Genomic DNA, 16,191 nt, shown 5'->3' with positions numbered 1-16,191 from the left:
TGTGGTGATTATTTCACAATGTATACATATATCAGAACATCAAGTTGTATATCTTAGATACATACAACTTTGTCAATTATACGACAATGAAGATGAAAAACAGACACAGAGATATAACACACTTATGAATATGAAGCCATCTTCTCCCCAAAACATAATCCTATCAGGCTTACTGAAAATGAAAACTGACCAGCTGATTCTAAAATAAATAGGGGAATATAAGGACCTTGTGACAGACTGTATTTCCCAGAGATGGCTAACAATATATCCATCCCATTCTACACATTCTTACAATTGTGACCTTGTTGAGCAGTAGAAGCCATCCGGGTCACCTCCTCTGTTCCTAAGTGGAACTTTGTATGACAGAAGTGACACCAGCTGACTTCTGAGGCTAGATCATGGCTTTTTATTGTTGTCTTAGGACATGAGCTTTTAGATTCCACTGCCATACTGTAATGTAACAGTGCCCAGTGCTCACACAAGGCCAGTTAATGTGTATAATCCCATGAGTTAGTATGGAAACACTCAAGAATAACAGGCTTATGGCCAGAGTAAACAGAAAATTCTTGCCTCAATAGCAGAGAATGACTAGCCTAGACTGAACATTGGTTCAGCCAAATAAATTAAAAGTAAGACCAGAAATAACCAAACTGTTTCCAAACAATTTTTCTGTGTGTAAGAACAAAACGCAATAATGCAAAAATATAAAAATACAAAAAATATTCAATGCCAAACAACAGAACATTCACAAATATCTGGCATTCAGTGAAAAATTACTTGGCATGAGGGAGACAAGACAATATGACTGATGATAAGGAAAAAAGTTAATTACAATCTACCCTGAATATGTGGAAAAGGACATTAAAACAATTAATGTAACAATATTCCCTATGTTCAAAACTTAGAAAGCCCAGAGATAAACCCACGCACCTATGGTCAACTAATCTATGACAAAGGAGGCAAGGATATACAATGGAGAAAAGACAGTCTGTTCAATAAATGGTGCTGGGAAAACTGTACAGCTACATGTAAAAGAATGAAGTTAGAACACTCCTTAACACCATACACAAAAATAAACTCAAAATGGATTAGAGACCTAAATGTAAGACCAGACACTATAAAACTCTTAGAGGAAAACATAGGAAGAACACTCTGACATAAATCACTGCAAGATCTTTTTTGATCCAGCTCCTAGAGTAATGGAAATAAAAACAAAAATAAACAAATGGGACCTAATGAAACTTAAAAGCTTTTGCACAGCAAAGGAAACCATAAACAAGACGAAAAGACAGCCCTCAGAATGGGAGAAAATATTTGCAAATAAATCAATGGGCAAAGGATTAATCTCCAAAATATATAAAAAGCTCATTCAGCTCAATATTAAAACAACAAACAACCCAATCCAAAAATGGGCAGAAGACCTAAATAGACATTTCGCCAAAGAAGACATACAGATGGCCAAGACGCACATGAAAAGCTGCTCAACATCACTAATTATTAGAGAAATGCAAATCAAAACTATAATGAGGTATCATCTCACACCAGTTAGAATGGGCATCATCAGAAAATCTACAAGCAACAAATGCTGGGGAGGGTGTGGAGGAAAGGGAACCCTCTTGCACTGTTGGTGGGAATGTCAACTGATACAGCCACTATGGAGAACAGTATGCAGGTTACTTAAAAAACTATATATAGAATTACCATATGAACCAGTAATCCCGCTACTGGGCATATACCCAAAGAAAACCATAATTCAAAAAGACACATGCACACCAATGTTCACTGCAACACTGTTTACAATAGCCAGATCATGGAAGCAACCTAAATGCCCATCGACAGACAAATGGATAAAGAAGTTGTGGTACATGTATACAATGGAATATTACTCAGCCATGAAAAGGAATGAAATTGAGTCATTTGTAAAGACATGGATGGATCCAGAGACTGTCATACAGAGTAAGTCAGAAAGAGAAGAACAAATATAATATATTAACTCATATATGTGGAACCCAGAAAAATGGTACAGATGAACCAGTTTGCAGGGCAGAAATAGAGACACAGATGTAGATAACGAAAGTATGGACACCAAGCAGGGAAAGTGGCGGGGGGGTGGGTGTGGGTGTGGGATGAATTGGGAGATTGGGGTTGACATGTATACACTGATGTGTATAAAATGGATGACTAATAAGAAACTGCTGTATAAAAAAGTAAATAAAATTTCAAAAAACGCCAAAACTCAGTAATTCAAAAATATAAAAATACAAAAATATTCAATGCCAAACAACAGAACATTCACAAATATCTGGCATTCAGTGAAAAATTACTTGGCATGAGGGAAACAAGACAATATGACTCATGATAAGAAAAAAAGTTAATTACAATCTACCCTGAATATGTGGAAAAGGACATTAAAACAATTAATGTAACAATATTCTCTATGTTCAAAACTTTAGATAACATATGGAAGATATAAAAAAAAGCATTTCAATCAATCTTCTAGAGGCCAAAACCATGCTGTGTGTGATGAAAAACACTCTGGGTAGGATTACTGGTTGACTTGATATTGTAGAAGGAAAGATGACCAATCTTGAAGATACAGCAATAGAAACTACAGAAAATAAAACACACAGAAAAAAATTTTAACGAAGAGATCAACAAAGAGCTGTTGCAAAATATCAGTCAGGTTAATATCCTTTTAATTGGAATCCCTGGAGGAGAAGATGAAACTAATAGAAAAATTATTTGAATAAATAAGTAAAACAATTTTCCAAATTTGAGGAGCACTGAGTGTCCACAAATCCAAGAAAATGAAATATTCTTCAATAGCAAATTCACACCAGAAGAAATGTTAAATAAAATCCTTCAAGCCATACGAAGAGAACTTCAGGTGGAATTGGGTCTACACCAAGAACGAAGACTAATGGAAAGGATAATTAGATGGGTAAATACATGTGATTTTTTTCTTATCATTTACATCCTCATAAAAGATAAACTGTTTAATAAACAGAACAATGTAGTGTGGGATCTGTGACACAGATAAGCTTAACTGGGTGGATGTGAACAATAGCGCAAAGCTCAGGAGAGAAGAAATGGAAGTATAATATTTTAAGATGCTTATACTTCATATGAAGTGGTATAATATTAATTAAAGGTAGACTGTGATAAATTAATGATATACACCATAAGCCTAAAGTTACCACTTGAATAAAAACTCACAGAGCTGTACGTAATAGGTCAACAAGGCAGAAAAATGGAAGCACAAACACTATTCAATTAATTTAATTGAATGTAGAAAAAATGGAAAAAAAGGAGCAAAAAATAAGTTGGGGAAATAGAAAACAGTGAGATGATACACTTGAACCTGACAATGCTAGTAGTTACATTAAATTGGATTTAAAGATGCCAATTACAAGGCAGATATTGTCAGACTGGATTTAAAAAGCAAGATCCAACTGTATGTTGCCTAAATAAATACATCTTAAATATGAAGATATAAATTTAAAGTAAGGGGCTAGCAAAAGGCATAGCATTTGTACTGGCTAGTTTTATGTGTCAATATGGCTAAGCAATACAAGTTATTCAATTAAACACTAATCTAGGCATTGTTGGGCAGGTATTTTGTAGATAAGATTAACGTTTGCTATCAGCTGACTTTAAGGGGATAATCTGGTGGGACTGATTTAATCAGTTGATAGGCCTAAGACCAGAACTGAGGGTCCCTTGAATAAGAAATTCTGCCTGTGGACTTCAGCTTCAGACTGTGGCCAAGAGTTTTTTGTCTGCCCTTCCTGAAGGCCTGCCTTATATATTTTGGAATTATCTAGTTAGCAATCACAATTACATAAGCCAATTTCTTGCAATAAATCTCTCAGTATACATATATCCTACTGATTCTTTCCTCTGTTGGAACCCTGACTGATAAACCACGACAACACTAATAAAAAGAAATCTGTAGTTGGCAGTATTAATATTAGACAAAACAGAAGTCAGAGGAAAGATTATTACAAGGAACAAAAAATATCTCATAATGATAGGGGCATGAATATAACCAGAAGGATATAGCATAAAACATGTTTCAGTAAATTAAAAAGTATTCAAATCACACATATTCTCTCTGACAACTGAATTAAATTAAGTTTCAATAAAAGAAAGATCTCAGGGCTTCCCTGGTGGTGCAGTGGTTGAGAGTCTGCCTGCTGATGCAGGGGACACGGGTTCGTGTCCCGGACCAGGAAGATCCTACATGCCGTGGAGCGGCTGGGCCTGTGAGCCATGGCCGCTGAGCCTGTGCATCCGGAGCAACGGGAGAGGCCACAACAGTGAGAGGCCCGTGTACCAAAAAAAAAAAAAAGAAAGAAAGAAAGATCTCTGAAAATTCCCATAACATCTGGAAATTAAACACCACAATTCTAAAGAACCAATTACTTGAAGAAGAAATCCAAAGAGAAATGAACATTATGAAGTGAATGGAAATGAAAATACAACATGTCGAAATTTGTGAGGTGCCACTAAGGCTAGGGAGAAGTTTATATCTTTCTTGTTTGTTTGTTTGTTTGTTTGTGGTACGCGGGCCTCTCACTGCTGTGGCCTCTCCCGCCGCGGAGCACAGGCTCCGGACACGCAGGCCCAGCGGCCATGGCTCACGGGCCCAGACGCTCCGCAGCATGTGGGATCTTCCCGGTCCAGGGCACGAACCCGTGTCCCCTGCATCGGCAGGCAGACTCTCAACCACTGCACCACCAGGGAAGCCCAGAAGTTTATATCTTGATGGCCACAAATTATCAAAACATTACCCCCCCCCAAAAAAAAACCTGAATAGCCGTATGTATTACAGAAATCAAATTTTTAGCAAAAAAAAAAAAAAAAAAAACTAAACTAAAAGACAAAAAACATTTCCCAACAAAGAAAACAAAATAAAAGGTGTACTCTGTCTTTGCCTTGCTGCTTATAGTAAAATGCAGGAGGAAAGAGGTAAATTGATGATAGCACTGCTAAGCAAAAAGGAACCATCATCTGGTAATTAGAAACCTATCCAGTTTTCAAAGAATGCTAAAATCAGGAAGTCCACTGTTAAAAAGCAAGATCTAGAGAGTAATGCTATGGCTGGACAAACTTTTGATACCAAGACTACGTATGTGATTCATAGGTCCACTCAACCATCTTGGAAGAAACCTGGAATTGAGATATGGAATTGCAGGAAACTTCTGTGCCTCCACAAGAGGTGTCCCTCTTGACTAATGATGTGAATACCCATGACATACACAGGAGAACTGCAAGGGTCTTTTTGTTTTTTGCGGTATGCGGGCCTCTCACTGCTGTGGCCTCTCCCATTGCAGAGCACACGCTCCAGACGCACAGGCTCAGCGGCCATGGCTCACGGGCCTAGCTGCTCCGCGGCATGTGGGATCTTCCCGGACCGGGGCACGAACCCATGTCCCCTGCATTGGCAGGCGGACTCTCAACCACTGCGCCACGAGGGAAGACCACTGCAAGGTTTTTAAGAATGTTTTACAGCAGAACCACTGCTAACTTAGACTAAACGGAACAGAGACAGGATCAAATTAAAGACATATTTTAGATTTCCAAAATTCTACAAGCAGGAAATGGGCTGGTAGAATTATCATCTGCAAACATGCACTACCCTTGAATAAAAAAGGAATGACTCCCATGGAAAAGTAATGGGTCCAGAGGCACACCAAGTCAGACCCACAGGCCTGAAACAGGGGATAATGGAACTTCCATGGACTAGAATGAAGTGCCTGAGAAAATATTTAAAGAGATTATAGTTGAAAACTTCCCTAATATGGGAAAGGAAATAGTTAATCAAGTCCAGGAAGCACAGAGAGTCCCATACAGAATAAATCCAAGGAGAAACACGCCAAGACAACATATTAATTAAACTATCAAAAATTAAATACAAAGAAAACATATGAAAAGCAGCAAGGGAAAAACAACAAATAACACACAAGGGAATCCCCAAAAGATTAACAGCTGATCTTGCAGCAGAAACTCTGCAAGCCAGAAGGGACTGGCAGGATATATTTAAAGTGTTGAAGGAGAAAAACGTACAACCAAGATTACTCTACCCAGCAAGGATCTCATTCAGATTTGATGGAGAAATTAAAACGTTTACAGACAAGCAAAAGCTGAGAGAGTTCAGCACCACCAAATCAGCTTTACTACAAATGCTGAAGGATCTTCTCTAGGCAAGAAACACAAGAGGAGGAAAAGACCTACAATGACAAAACCAAAACAATTAAGAAAATGGGAATAGGAACATACATATCGATAATTACCTTAAATGTAAATGGAATAAATGCTCCCACCAAAATACACAGACTGGCTGAATGGATACAAAAACAAGACCCATATATATGCTGTCTACAAGAGACCCACTACAGACACATACAGACTGAAAGTGAGGGGATGGAAAAAGACATTCCATGCAAATAGAAACCAAAAGAAAGCTGGAGTACCAATTCTCATATCAGACAAAATAGACTTTAAAATAAAGACTATTAGAAGAGACAAAGAAGGACACTACATAATGATCAAGGGATCGATCCAAGAAGAAGATATAACAATTGTAAATATTTATGCACCCAACATAGGAGCACCTCAATACATAAGGCAAATACTAACAGTCATAAAAGGGGAAATCGACAGTAACACATGCATAGTAGGGGACTTTAACACCCCACTTTCACCAATGGACAGATCATCCAAAATGAAAATAAATAAGGAAACAAAAGCTTTAAATGATACATTAAACAAGATGGACTTAGTTGATATTTATAGGACATTCCATCCAAAAACAACAGAATACACATTTTTCTCAAATGCTCATGGAACATTCTCCAGGATAGATCATATCTTGGGTCACAAATCAAGCCTTGGTAAATTTAAGAAAATTGAAATTGTATCAAGTATCTTTTCCGACCACAACGCTATAAGACTAGATATCAATTACAGGAAAAGATCTGTAAAAAATACAAACACATGGAGGCTAAACAATACACTACTTAATAACAAAGTGATCACTAAAGAAATCAAAAAGGAAATCAAAAAATACCTAGAAACAAATGACAATGGAGACACGACGACCCAAAACATATGGGATGCAGCAAAAGCAGTTCTACGAGGGAAGGTTAGAGCAATACAATCCTACCTTAAGAAACAGGAAACATCTCGAATAAACAACCTAAACTTGCACCTAAAGTAATTAGAGAAAGAAGAAAAAAAAAACCGCAAAGTTAGCAGAAGGAAAGAAATCATAAAGATCAGACCAGAAATAAATGAAAAAGAAATGAAGGAAGCAATAGTAAAGATCAATAAAACTAAAAGCTGGTTCTTTGAGAAGATAAACAAAATTGATAAACCATTAGCCAGACTCATCAAGAAAAAAAGGGAGAAGAATCAAATCAATACAATTAGAAATGAAAAAGGAGAAGTAACAACTGACACTGCAGAAATACAAAACATCATGAGAGGTTGCTACAAGCAACTCTATGCCAATAAAATGGACAACCTGGAAGAAATGGACAAATTCTTAGAAATGCACAATCTGCCAAGACTGAATCAGGAAGAAATAGAAAATATGAACAGACCAATCACAAGCACTGAAATTGAAATTGTGATTTAAAATCTTCCAACAAACAAAAGCCCAGGACCAGATGGCTTCACAGGCGAATTCTATCAAACATTTAGAGAAGAGCTAACACCTATCCTTCTCAAACTCTTCCGAAATATAGCAGAGGGAGGAACACTCCCAAACTCATTCTCCAAGGCCACCATCACCCTGATACCAAAACCAGACAAGGATGTCACAAAGAAAGAAAACTAAAGGCCAATATCACTGATGAACATAGATGTAAAAATCCTCAACAAAATACTAGCAAACAGAATCCAACAGCACATTAAAAGGATCATACACCATGATCAAGTGGGGTTTACTCCAGGACTTCAAGGATTCTTCAATATACACAAATCAATCAATGTGATACACCATATTAATAAATTGAAGGAGAAAAACCATATGGTCATCTCAATAGATATAGACAAAGCTTTCAACAAAATTCAACACCCATTTATGACAAAAACCCTGCAGAAAGTAGGCATAGAGGGAACTTTCCTCAACATAATAAAGGCCATATATGACAAACCCACAGCCAACATCGTCCTCAATGGTGAAAAACTGAAACCATTTCCACTAAGATCAGGAACAACACAAGGTTGCCCACTCTCACCACTCTTATTCAACTTAGTTTTGGAAGTTTTAGCCACAGCCATCAGAGAAGAAAAGGAAATAAAAGGAATCCAAATTGGAACAGAAGAAGTAAAGCTGTCACCGTTTGCAGATGACATGATACTATACATAGAGAATCCTAAAGATGCTACCAGAAAACTACTAGTGCTAATCAATGAATTTGGTAAAGTAGCAGTATACAAAATTAATGCACAGAAATCTCTGGCATTCCTATATACTAATGATGAAAAATCTGAAAGTGAAATCAAGAAAACACTCCCATTTACCACTGCAACAAAAAGAATAAAATATCTAGGAATAAACCTACCTAAGGAGACAAAAGACCTGTATGCAGAAAATTATAAGACACTGATGAAAGAAATTAAAGATGATACAAATAGATGGAGAGATATACCATGTTCTTGGATTGGAAGAATCAACATTGTGAAATTGACTCTACTACCCAAAGCAATCTACAGATTCAATGCAATCCTTATCAAACCACCACTGGCATTTTTCACAGAACTAGAACAAAAAAATTCACAATTTGTATGGAAACACAAAAGACCCCGAATAGCCAAAGCAATCTTGAGAACAAAAAATGGAGCTGAAGCAATCAGGCTCCCTCACTTCAGACTATACTACAAAGCTACAGTAATCAAGACAGTATGGTACTGACACAAAAACAGAAATATAGATCAATGGAACAGGATAGAAAGCCCAGAGATAAACCCACACACATATGGTCACCTTACCTTTGATAAAGGAGGCAGGAATGTACAGTGGAGAAAGGACAGCCTCTTCAATAAGTGGTGCTGGGAAAACTGTACAGGTACATGTAAAAGTATGAGATTAGATCACTCCCTAACACCATACACAAAAATAAGCTCAAAATGGATTAAAGACCTAAATGTAAGGCCAGAAACTATCAAACTCTTAGAGGAAAACATAGGCAGAACACTCTATGACATAAATCACAGCAAGATCCTTTTTGACCCACCTCCTAGAGAAATGGAAATAAAAAAAAAATTTAAAAATGGGACCTACTGAAACTTCAAAGCTTTTGCACAGCCAAGGAAACCATAAACAAGACCAAAAGACAACCCTCAGAATGGGAGAAAATATTTGCAAATGAAGCAACTGACAAAGGATTAATCTCCAAAATTTACAAGCAGCTCATGCAGCTCAATAACAAAAAAACAAACAACCCAATCCAAAAATGGGCAGAAGACCTAAATAGACATTTCTCCAAAGAAGATATACAGACTGCCAACAAACACATGAAAGAATGCTCAACATCATTAATCATTAGAGGAATGCAAATCAAAACTACAATGAGATATCATCTCACACCAATCAGAATGGTCATCATCAAAAAATCTAGAAACAATAAATGTTCGAGAGGGTGTGGAGAAAAGGGAACACTCTTGCACTGCTGGTGGGAATGTGAATTGGTACAGCCACTATGGAGAACAGTATGGAGGTTCCTTGAAAAACTAAACATAGAGCTACCACACGGCCCAGCAATCCCACTACTGGGCATATACCCTGAGAAAACCATAATTCAAAAGGAGTCATGTACCAAAATGTTCATTGCAGCTCCATTTACAATAGCCAGGAAATGGAAACAACCTAAGTGTCCATCATCAGATGAATGGATAAAGAAGATGTGGCACATATACACAACGGAATATTACTCAGGCATAAAAAGAAACAAAATTGAGCTATTTGTAATGAGGTGGATGGACCTGGAGTCTGTCATACAGAGTGAAGTAAGTCAGAAAGAGAAAGACAAATACCGTATGCTGAAACATATATATTGAATTTAAGAAAAAAAAAATGTCACGAAGAACCTAGGGGTAAGGCAGGAATAAAGACATAGACCTACTAGGGAATGGACTTGAGGATATGGGGAGGGGGAAGGGTAAGCTGTGACAAAGTGAGAGAGTGGCATGGACATATATACACTACCAAACGTAAAACAGATAACTAGTGGGAAGCAGCTGCATAGCACAGGGAGATCAGCTCAGTGCTTTGTGACCACCTAGAGGGGTGGGATAGGGAGGGTGCGAGGGAGGGAGTGGGAAGATATATGGGAACATATGTATATTTATAACTGATTCACTTTGTTATAGAGTGGAAACTAGCATACCATTGTAAAGCAGTTATATTCCAATAAAGATGTAAAAAAATTAATAATAAAACACTTTTCAAGTCATATTATCAAAAAAAGAAAAAAAAAGATAAATCACTGTAGTTGTCTCATAACTAGTATTTGTTCTTCCTCCCAGACAACTGCCTAACACCTAAACCCCTCTTCACTCTAGTATTAAAACAAGGCCAGAATTAATTTGGCCTTTTTCTTTTAAATCTTCAGATTGACATAGTCTTTTCAAACACACTACTTCAAACCTAAATGATAGTAAAAATAAGTGAAAGACATTCACTTAGGCATGATGAAGACAGTGAGTTTTCATATGTATAAACCATAAAATCATAGTTCATTACATACCACAGCACTCAGGACATTTTGGGTGTTTCAGGATATTCATTCCATACCCTGGGAAGCAGCGATTAATCCAAACCATTTGGAGAGTACCGTCAATGTAGTATATCTCAGGCAACGGCTCTGCACGTCTGCCCTGAACTTCCACTTGTTGATCAAAAAATCTCTCTATGAGATTTTTAGCCTGAAATAGAAATACAGTATGAAAAAATTATCACATAAATGTAATTTTAGAACAAATAAGGATGCTTATGTATTTAGAAGCAGGGGAAACAAATTCTCCAGGTCCTTATTTTTTCTTGAATTCACAGGATATAAATAACACCTGTAAAAGTGAAAAGATATCACCTATAAACCTCAAATATTTCTAAATGCACTTCCATATACAACACAAAGAAAATATTTCAATATATAACCAAACTTCTTGGTCCCTTTGGTTTTGAATAATATATGGATGGGCATAAGAGCAAAAACAAGAGAGCTCTTTGAAATTAAATGTACTTTCAGAAGGGTCCTCTAACAATTAAATGTTCTTAAAGATATATACTTCAAGAATCTTTAAGAAGCATACCCTGAGACATCTGCTGCACTCTTTAAATAAAGAAAAATTAGGTTTAAAGATGGCATACAGCACATGTTAAAACTTCTAGCTCTGTTTCAAAAATCAAATTTACAAAATAATTAAGGCCTAATTCTGATCTATAATTAATTACCTTTTTACTTGTAGTAATTATTCTGGCTTGACTCCGAAAAGTAACAAGAGGCTTATACTTTTCAGTGGCTGGCAAGCCTTACCTGGTAAAGCATGAGGTATGGTCATGAGTTCACACCCTCTACAAGCTAGTTAGTTCTGCTCAGTTCTCCTATGCTCACCTGCACCTCTCATGCAGTCAGAAGCAGGGGTAAATGAAATCATGCTCATCTATAACCACTAATGGTGCATCTCAATCGACTGACTTCTCCAGATACCTTACAAATTACATCCCTCTGATGAAAATTTCTATAAATAAATGTAAAAATGTTTTTCAATATACTGCATTCAACTCATTCTATTACTGAATTACTATATTTTTACAGTCTAAATGGTTTTCTTCTACATCTAATAAATTCTGTCAAATTTGCTGCTGTTTACAATTTTGGTTAAGGAAGTGCTTATGAATTAATTAGCTACAAATACGGTATCCAATTAACTACATTTAAATGCAAGACTAAAATAAAAGTATCAGGAGACATGATCAGAATCACTTGGCTTCCTGACACCCTAAGCAGGAAAAAAAAAGAAAAAAAAAAAAAAACAATGAAACTATACCTCCCAAAACCTGACAAGAACAAAAATTATCATGTAAATCAGATTCTTGTTTCCTGTTTTCTTTCTAGGAAGCAGAATGAGGATAAATCTCTTATTTGATAAAAATGGAAAGAAGGTAAGAAATTATTTGAATCATTGACTAATTTTTTTTTAAATAATGAGTATGTTGATGGTTGACATGGGGTTAATTATTTGTACCAAAGAAAGTGTGAAACTGAAGAATTCTCTGCCTTGGGTAAAGATTAAAGATTTTAAAGTAAAAATTTTTGGACAAATTTGGATGACATAAGAAAAAATCATAATTATAGAAATTCTTCATAGATTAATCACCTGGTTTAAGATACAAAGAATTAATACAACTGAATAAACATCAGATTGCCTGGCCCAAGCTACTCCTCCCTTCACCCACCCCCCACAAATTTTATAGAATTATTAAGTATATATGGAAGGAATATGTTCTATAATTATTGGTTATTGATTACAAGACTAGAACAAGAAATCATTACCACTTCAACAATAAGCAGTTTGTAAACTATATAAACTTCTGCATGGAGAAGCTGAACGGCTTACTTTAAATACCATAATCTGCTCAACTGATCATGCCACATTAGGTACTGAAAAAGGCGACTAGAAAGGCTTAATATGTGCTCTACATTAGTCCAGCAAGCGATGGGAGTCCTAGGATAGGCAAAAAGTGTCATACATTATACACGACCAGAGTTGAATTGGAGCTCCAGTATCCATGAGGCGAGAATTCATTATGTACCAGGTGTTATGGACAATACAGTTTTAAGATAGAGTCCGTTGGAAACCTTTGGTTAACACGTATATTTGGGGAATCTCTTTGGAAAATGATTATAGTCATCAAATGGGGCTGGAATTAAAAAGCCAAAAACAACCAAAAAAAAAAAAAAGAAAAAAGGAGAGGCTTACAGTATCTTGGATGAAATGGAAAGAATTGTGAATTTGCATAGAAAAGACTGGTGATCTCGGTGCTTAGTGAGCAAATGAGAGGTAGGGTGTCCAGATCTTACAGGACAATGTCCCAATGAAGAACTGTCGAAAAAGTTTAAAACAAAAACACAAAGTTGTCCCTCTGATGGTAGGAACACCAACATGGATGATGTACACTCACTCATATCAGTAAAACAGTCAGAGAACTATGAGATAAAGCTCAGTTTCAAAGCAGAGCCAAAGGGAAGAGGAAGAAAGTAAAGGGTTATATAATAGTTTGAATTCTATGAAAGTTGGAATCTACTCCTAAGAAGCATAATGAATCCAAGAACTTTAGAATAAAGAAAAATTTAACTTTGTAATGTAGTCTACTTCAGTCCTGAAGCAAAAGACAAAAGAATCGACTCTTCACTCAGCATTGTCACTGAAATGGTAGTTGCTCCACAAGAAATGAAACCTGTATTAGAAAACCAGATTTTTTAGAAGAAAGATTAAAGATAAATTATAATTTAGGTTTTGAAATTATTAGAGATTTAAACTGTCATATTAAAGTTTTTTAAAGTAGTATATTTCTAATTGAAAAAAAGAAAGCAGAAAAGATAGGAGTGAGAGGAGAGAAATGACATTTAAAAATACAGAAAAAGATTTCACATTTCCAACCATATGGTGCACTAGATAGCCTGAAAAATCACCCTGCTAAAAATCACCTAACTGAACATAACACAGCAAAGATATTGTGTACCTATATTTCAACAATAAGAGAGGAAAAAAAAGTAGAAAGGAAAAAAGGAAGACAGGGAGAGACAGAAAGAAAGAGAGAAAGTTGCTAAAAATGAAAATTACAAAGCTAATATTAGCTGAGCCCCTATTTCATTTCATGTCAATCTGAGTATTCCAGAGTGTTATAATTTAACAAACAAAAGAGCTAAGGAAAAAAGGCTTAATGCTGTTAAAAACAAACAAAATAAACAACCAAGAAAGACTCTAAGTAAAACAGTGGAGCAGGAAAAGAAGTTCAGTTACAAAAGGGAAATAACAAGAAAGCCTCTCAATCGGGTAGGGAGGGGCAGCAGGAGGGGGTGATGGAGTGGAGGGATGGGGGAAAGCAAACTCCTCTGTGAATTCCTACACCATGGTTTGCTGTCAAAGTGGGTGTGGGGTTTTGTTGTACTTTCTGTGTGGTACAAGATCCCCAAGTCAGAAATGAACATAAAAATTTGGCTTTGATTGAGAACAACCATGGAACATTAGGCAAAAGCAAACGTAGTAACTTTACAGAAAAACACACACAACCTAAGCCAAAGGGGCTACATCTACTGATAAAGGACTGACAAACATGTCTTATCAGCCAGAGTTATGAAGCAGAGGATGAACTAAGAAACAACAGTGGGGTCAGCAAACTGCCAAATTAGACCATCAAGAAATTCAGATAATGGAGCTCCAGTGACCTAAAATAGCAAAAAATGATATGAAGTATCCTTAGAACACATGAAGACATAAAAGTGGAAATTTATATCACAATAAAAGAGAAAGTATATTTGAAAAATTACCTACTTAAATTACAATTAATGAAGGGAGTAAAAAATGGAGTGAAATTAAAAACTCAGTGGACAGACTGAACATCAGATTAGGCCCTGCTGGAGCTAGAACAATTAAATGCAATAAATAATTGAAGAAATTATTCAGAATGAAGAACATATTTAAGAAAAGAAAAAAAAAAGTAAGAGAGAGGTGGAGAAATAAATGAGATAACCTGAAACATACTAAATGGGAGTTCAAGGAAAGCAAATGGGGCAACAGGTAATTTTCAAAGGTGTTCTGGCAGAAAAAATTTCCAGAACTGATCAAAGTAATGAATCCTCAGATTTCAGTGGAACAATAAATATAGGAAGAAGGAAAAATACATGATAAGGAAAGACTGAGAGGCAAGAAGAAATCGTAAGCAAAGAAATGGATAAAACTGTGGGTAAATCTAAACAGACACTGACATTCTGAAACAATCTTAATAATAAGTGAAAAATCAAAAAAAAACTAGAATACTGAAAACAAAACCTTGAAAGATGAAAACAGGTCGTAAGAGTTAAAGGTCTTTAAGGCTTTTGTACTTTTTTGGAAGGTACTATAAACTAAGTAAGCTTTGGTTCTGCTATGAAGAATATGTTAAAATTTGAAACAAATCCAGAAACAAATCCAGAAGAATATGTTAAAATTTGAAACAAATCCAGAAAAAGAGTGAAAAAAATATAACAAGAAAAAAGTCAGTTCAAAAAAAGTTTAATCAATCCAAAGATAGGGAAGGAGCAAAACCAGAAGAATAGAAAACCAGGTTAAATGATATATAATAGAATGATAAAAACCCATCCACATAAAGCAGCAGTATGATTTGAAAACAATAAAGCAATGAACAAGACTATAAAACAGTATCGTTCTTTAAAAGGCACAATCATCCAAAAGAAAGAATAAAAGGAAAAAGTTACAAGAGATGGGACAAATAGAAAAAAATGGAAAAACGGTGGATTTAAATCCAAATCTTTGATAATTAAATTAAATGTAATTGGTCTAAATATTCTAATTAAGAGGCAGGGATTATTAACTTGATTTGTTAGCTGGATTGTTAACTATATCCAAAAGGAATGCTGTCAGCCACACAGCAGAATAGGAGATGCCAGTCTTCACTGCACAAAAACACTGATTTGACAACGATTCAGGGATCAAAATACTTTTTAAGAACTCCTGGATATAGTAGAAACGTTCCAGCACCCCCATGGACCACAAAACCCAAGATCAGACACACTGAAAATGGTAGGAGAAACTGTTTCACTTTGACTACATCACCACTTTCCCAGGTCACCAAAACTGAGCACCCAGAGAGATCCCTCTAGACCACAACTTCTCCCTCAGGGGAAGCAAAATGCAACGTGAAGGTTTGGCTTTCCCAAGCTTGGGGTCACTTCCCATGCGGACTCCTTCTGTAGGTCTACTTCTCTCTTACTGCACCTAGAACTCTGAGGAAATTAGCATGGCCGAATCATTTAGAGAAAGCTGAGAACAAAGAAAAGGTGTGGAAACTCACAGCACCTGGCATGTATGCCCTGACAGCTGGCACACAGATCTAAGCAGGCAGTATGGAAGCCTGCAGCAAGTTAAACTCTGCAAAATTTGGTGAAGGCGCACAAC

The 16,191-nt window shown here is 36.2% G+C and overlaps 1 protein-coding gene across 1 annotated transcript in view; it reads right to left on the bottom strand.

Annotated features, from left to right (window-relative positions):
* The window catches only part of ZPBP (zona pellucida binding protein), a gene marked incomplete at both ends in the record, with an annotated part of 85,387 nt that overhangs the window by 16,340 nt on the left and 52,856 nt on the right, over positions 1-16,191 (bottom strand). The window contains one exon of the mRNA XM_079712001.1: positions 10,758-10,935. Coding sequence (XP_079568127.1) covers positions 10,758-10,935 — 178 coding nt within the window. The remainder of the gene's footprint in view (positions 1-10,757; positions 10,936-16,191) is intronic.

This window comes from Hyperoodon ampullatus (assembly GCF_949752795.1).
Source record: "Hyperoodon ampullatus genome assembly, chromosome: 9".
NCBI classification, from domain to species: domain Eukaryota; kingdom Metazoa; phylum Chordata; class Mammalia; order Artiodactyla; family Ziphiidae; genus Hyperoodon; species Hyperoodon ampullatus.
This window is presented reverse-complemented; position numbering and strand designations above follow the sequence as displayed.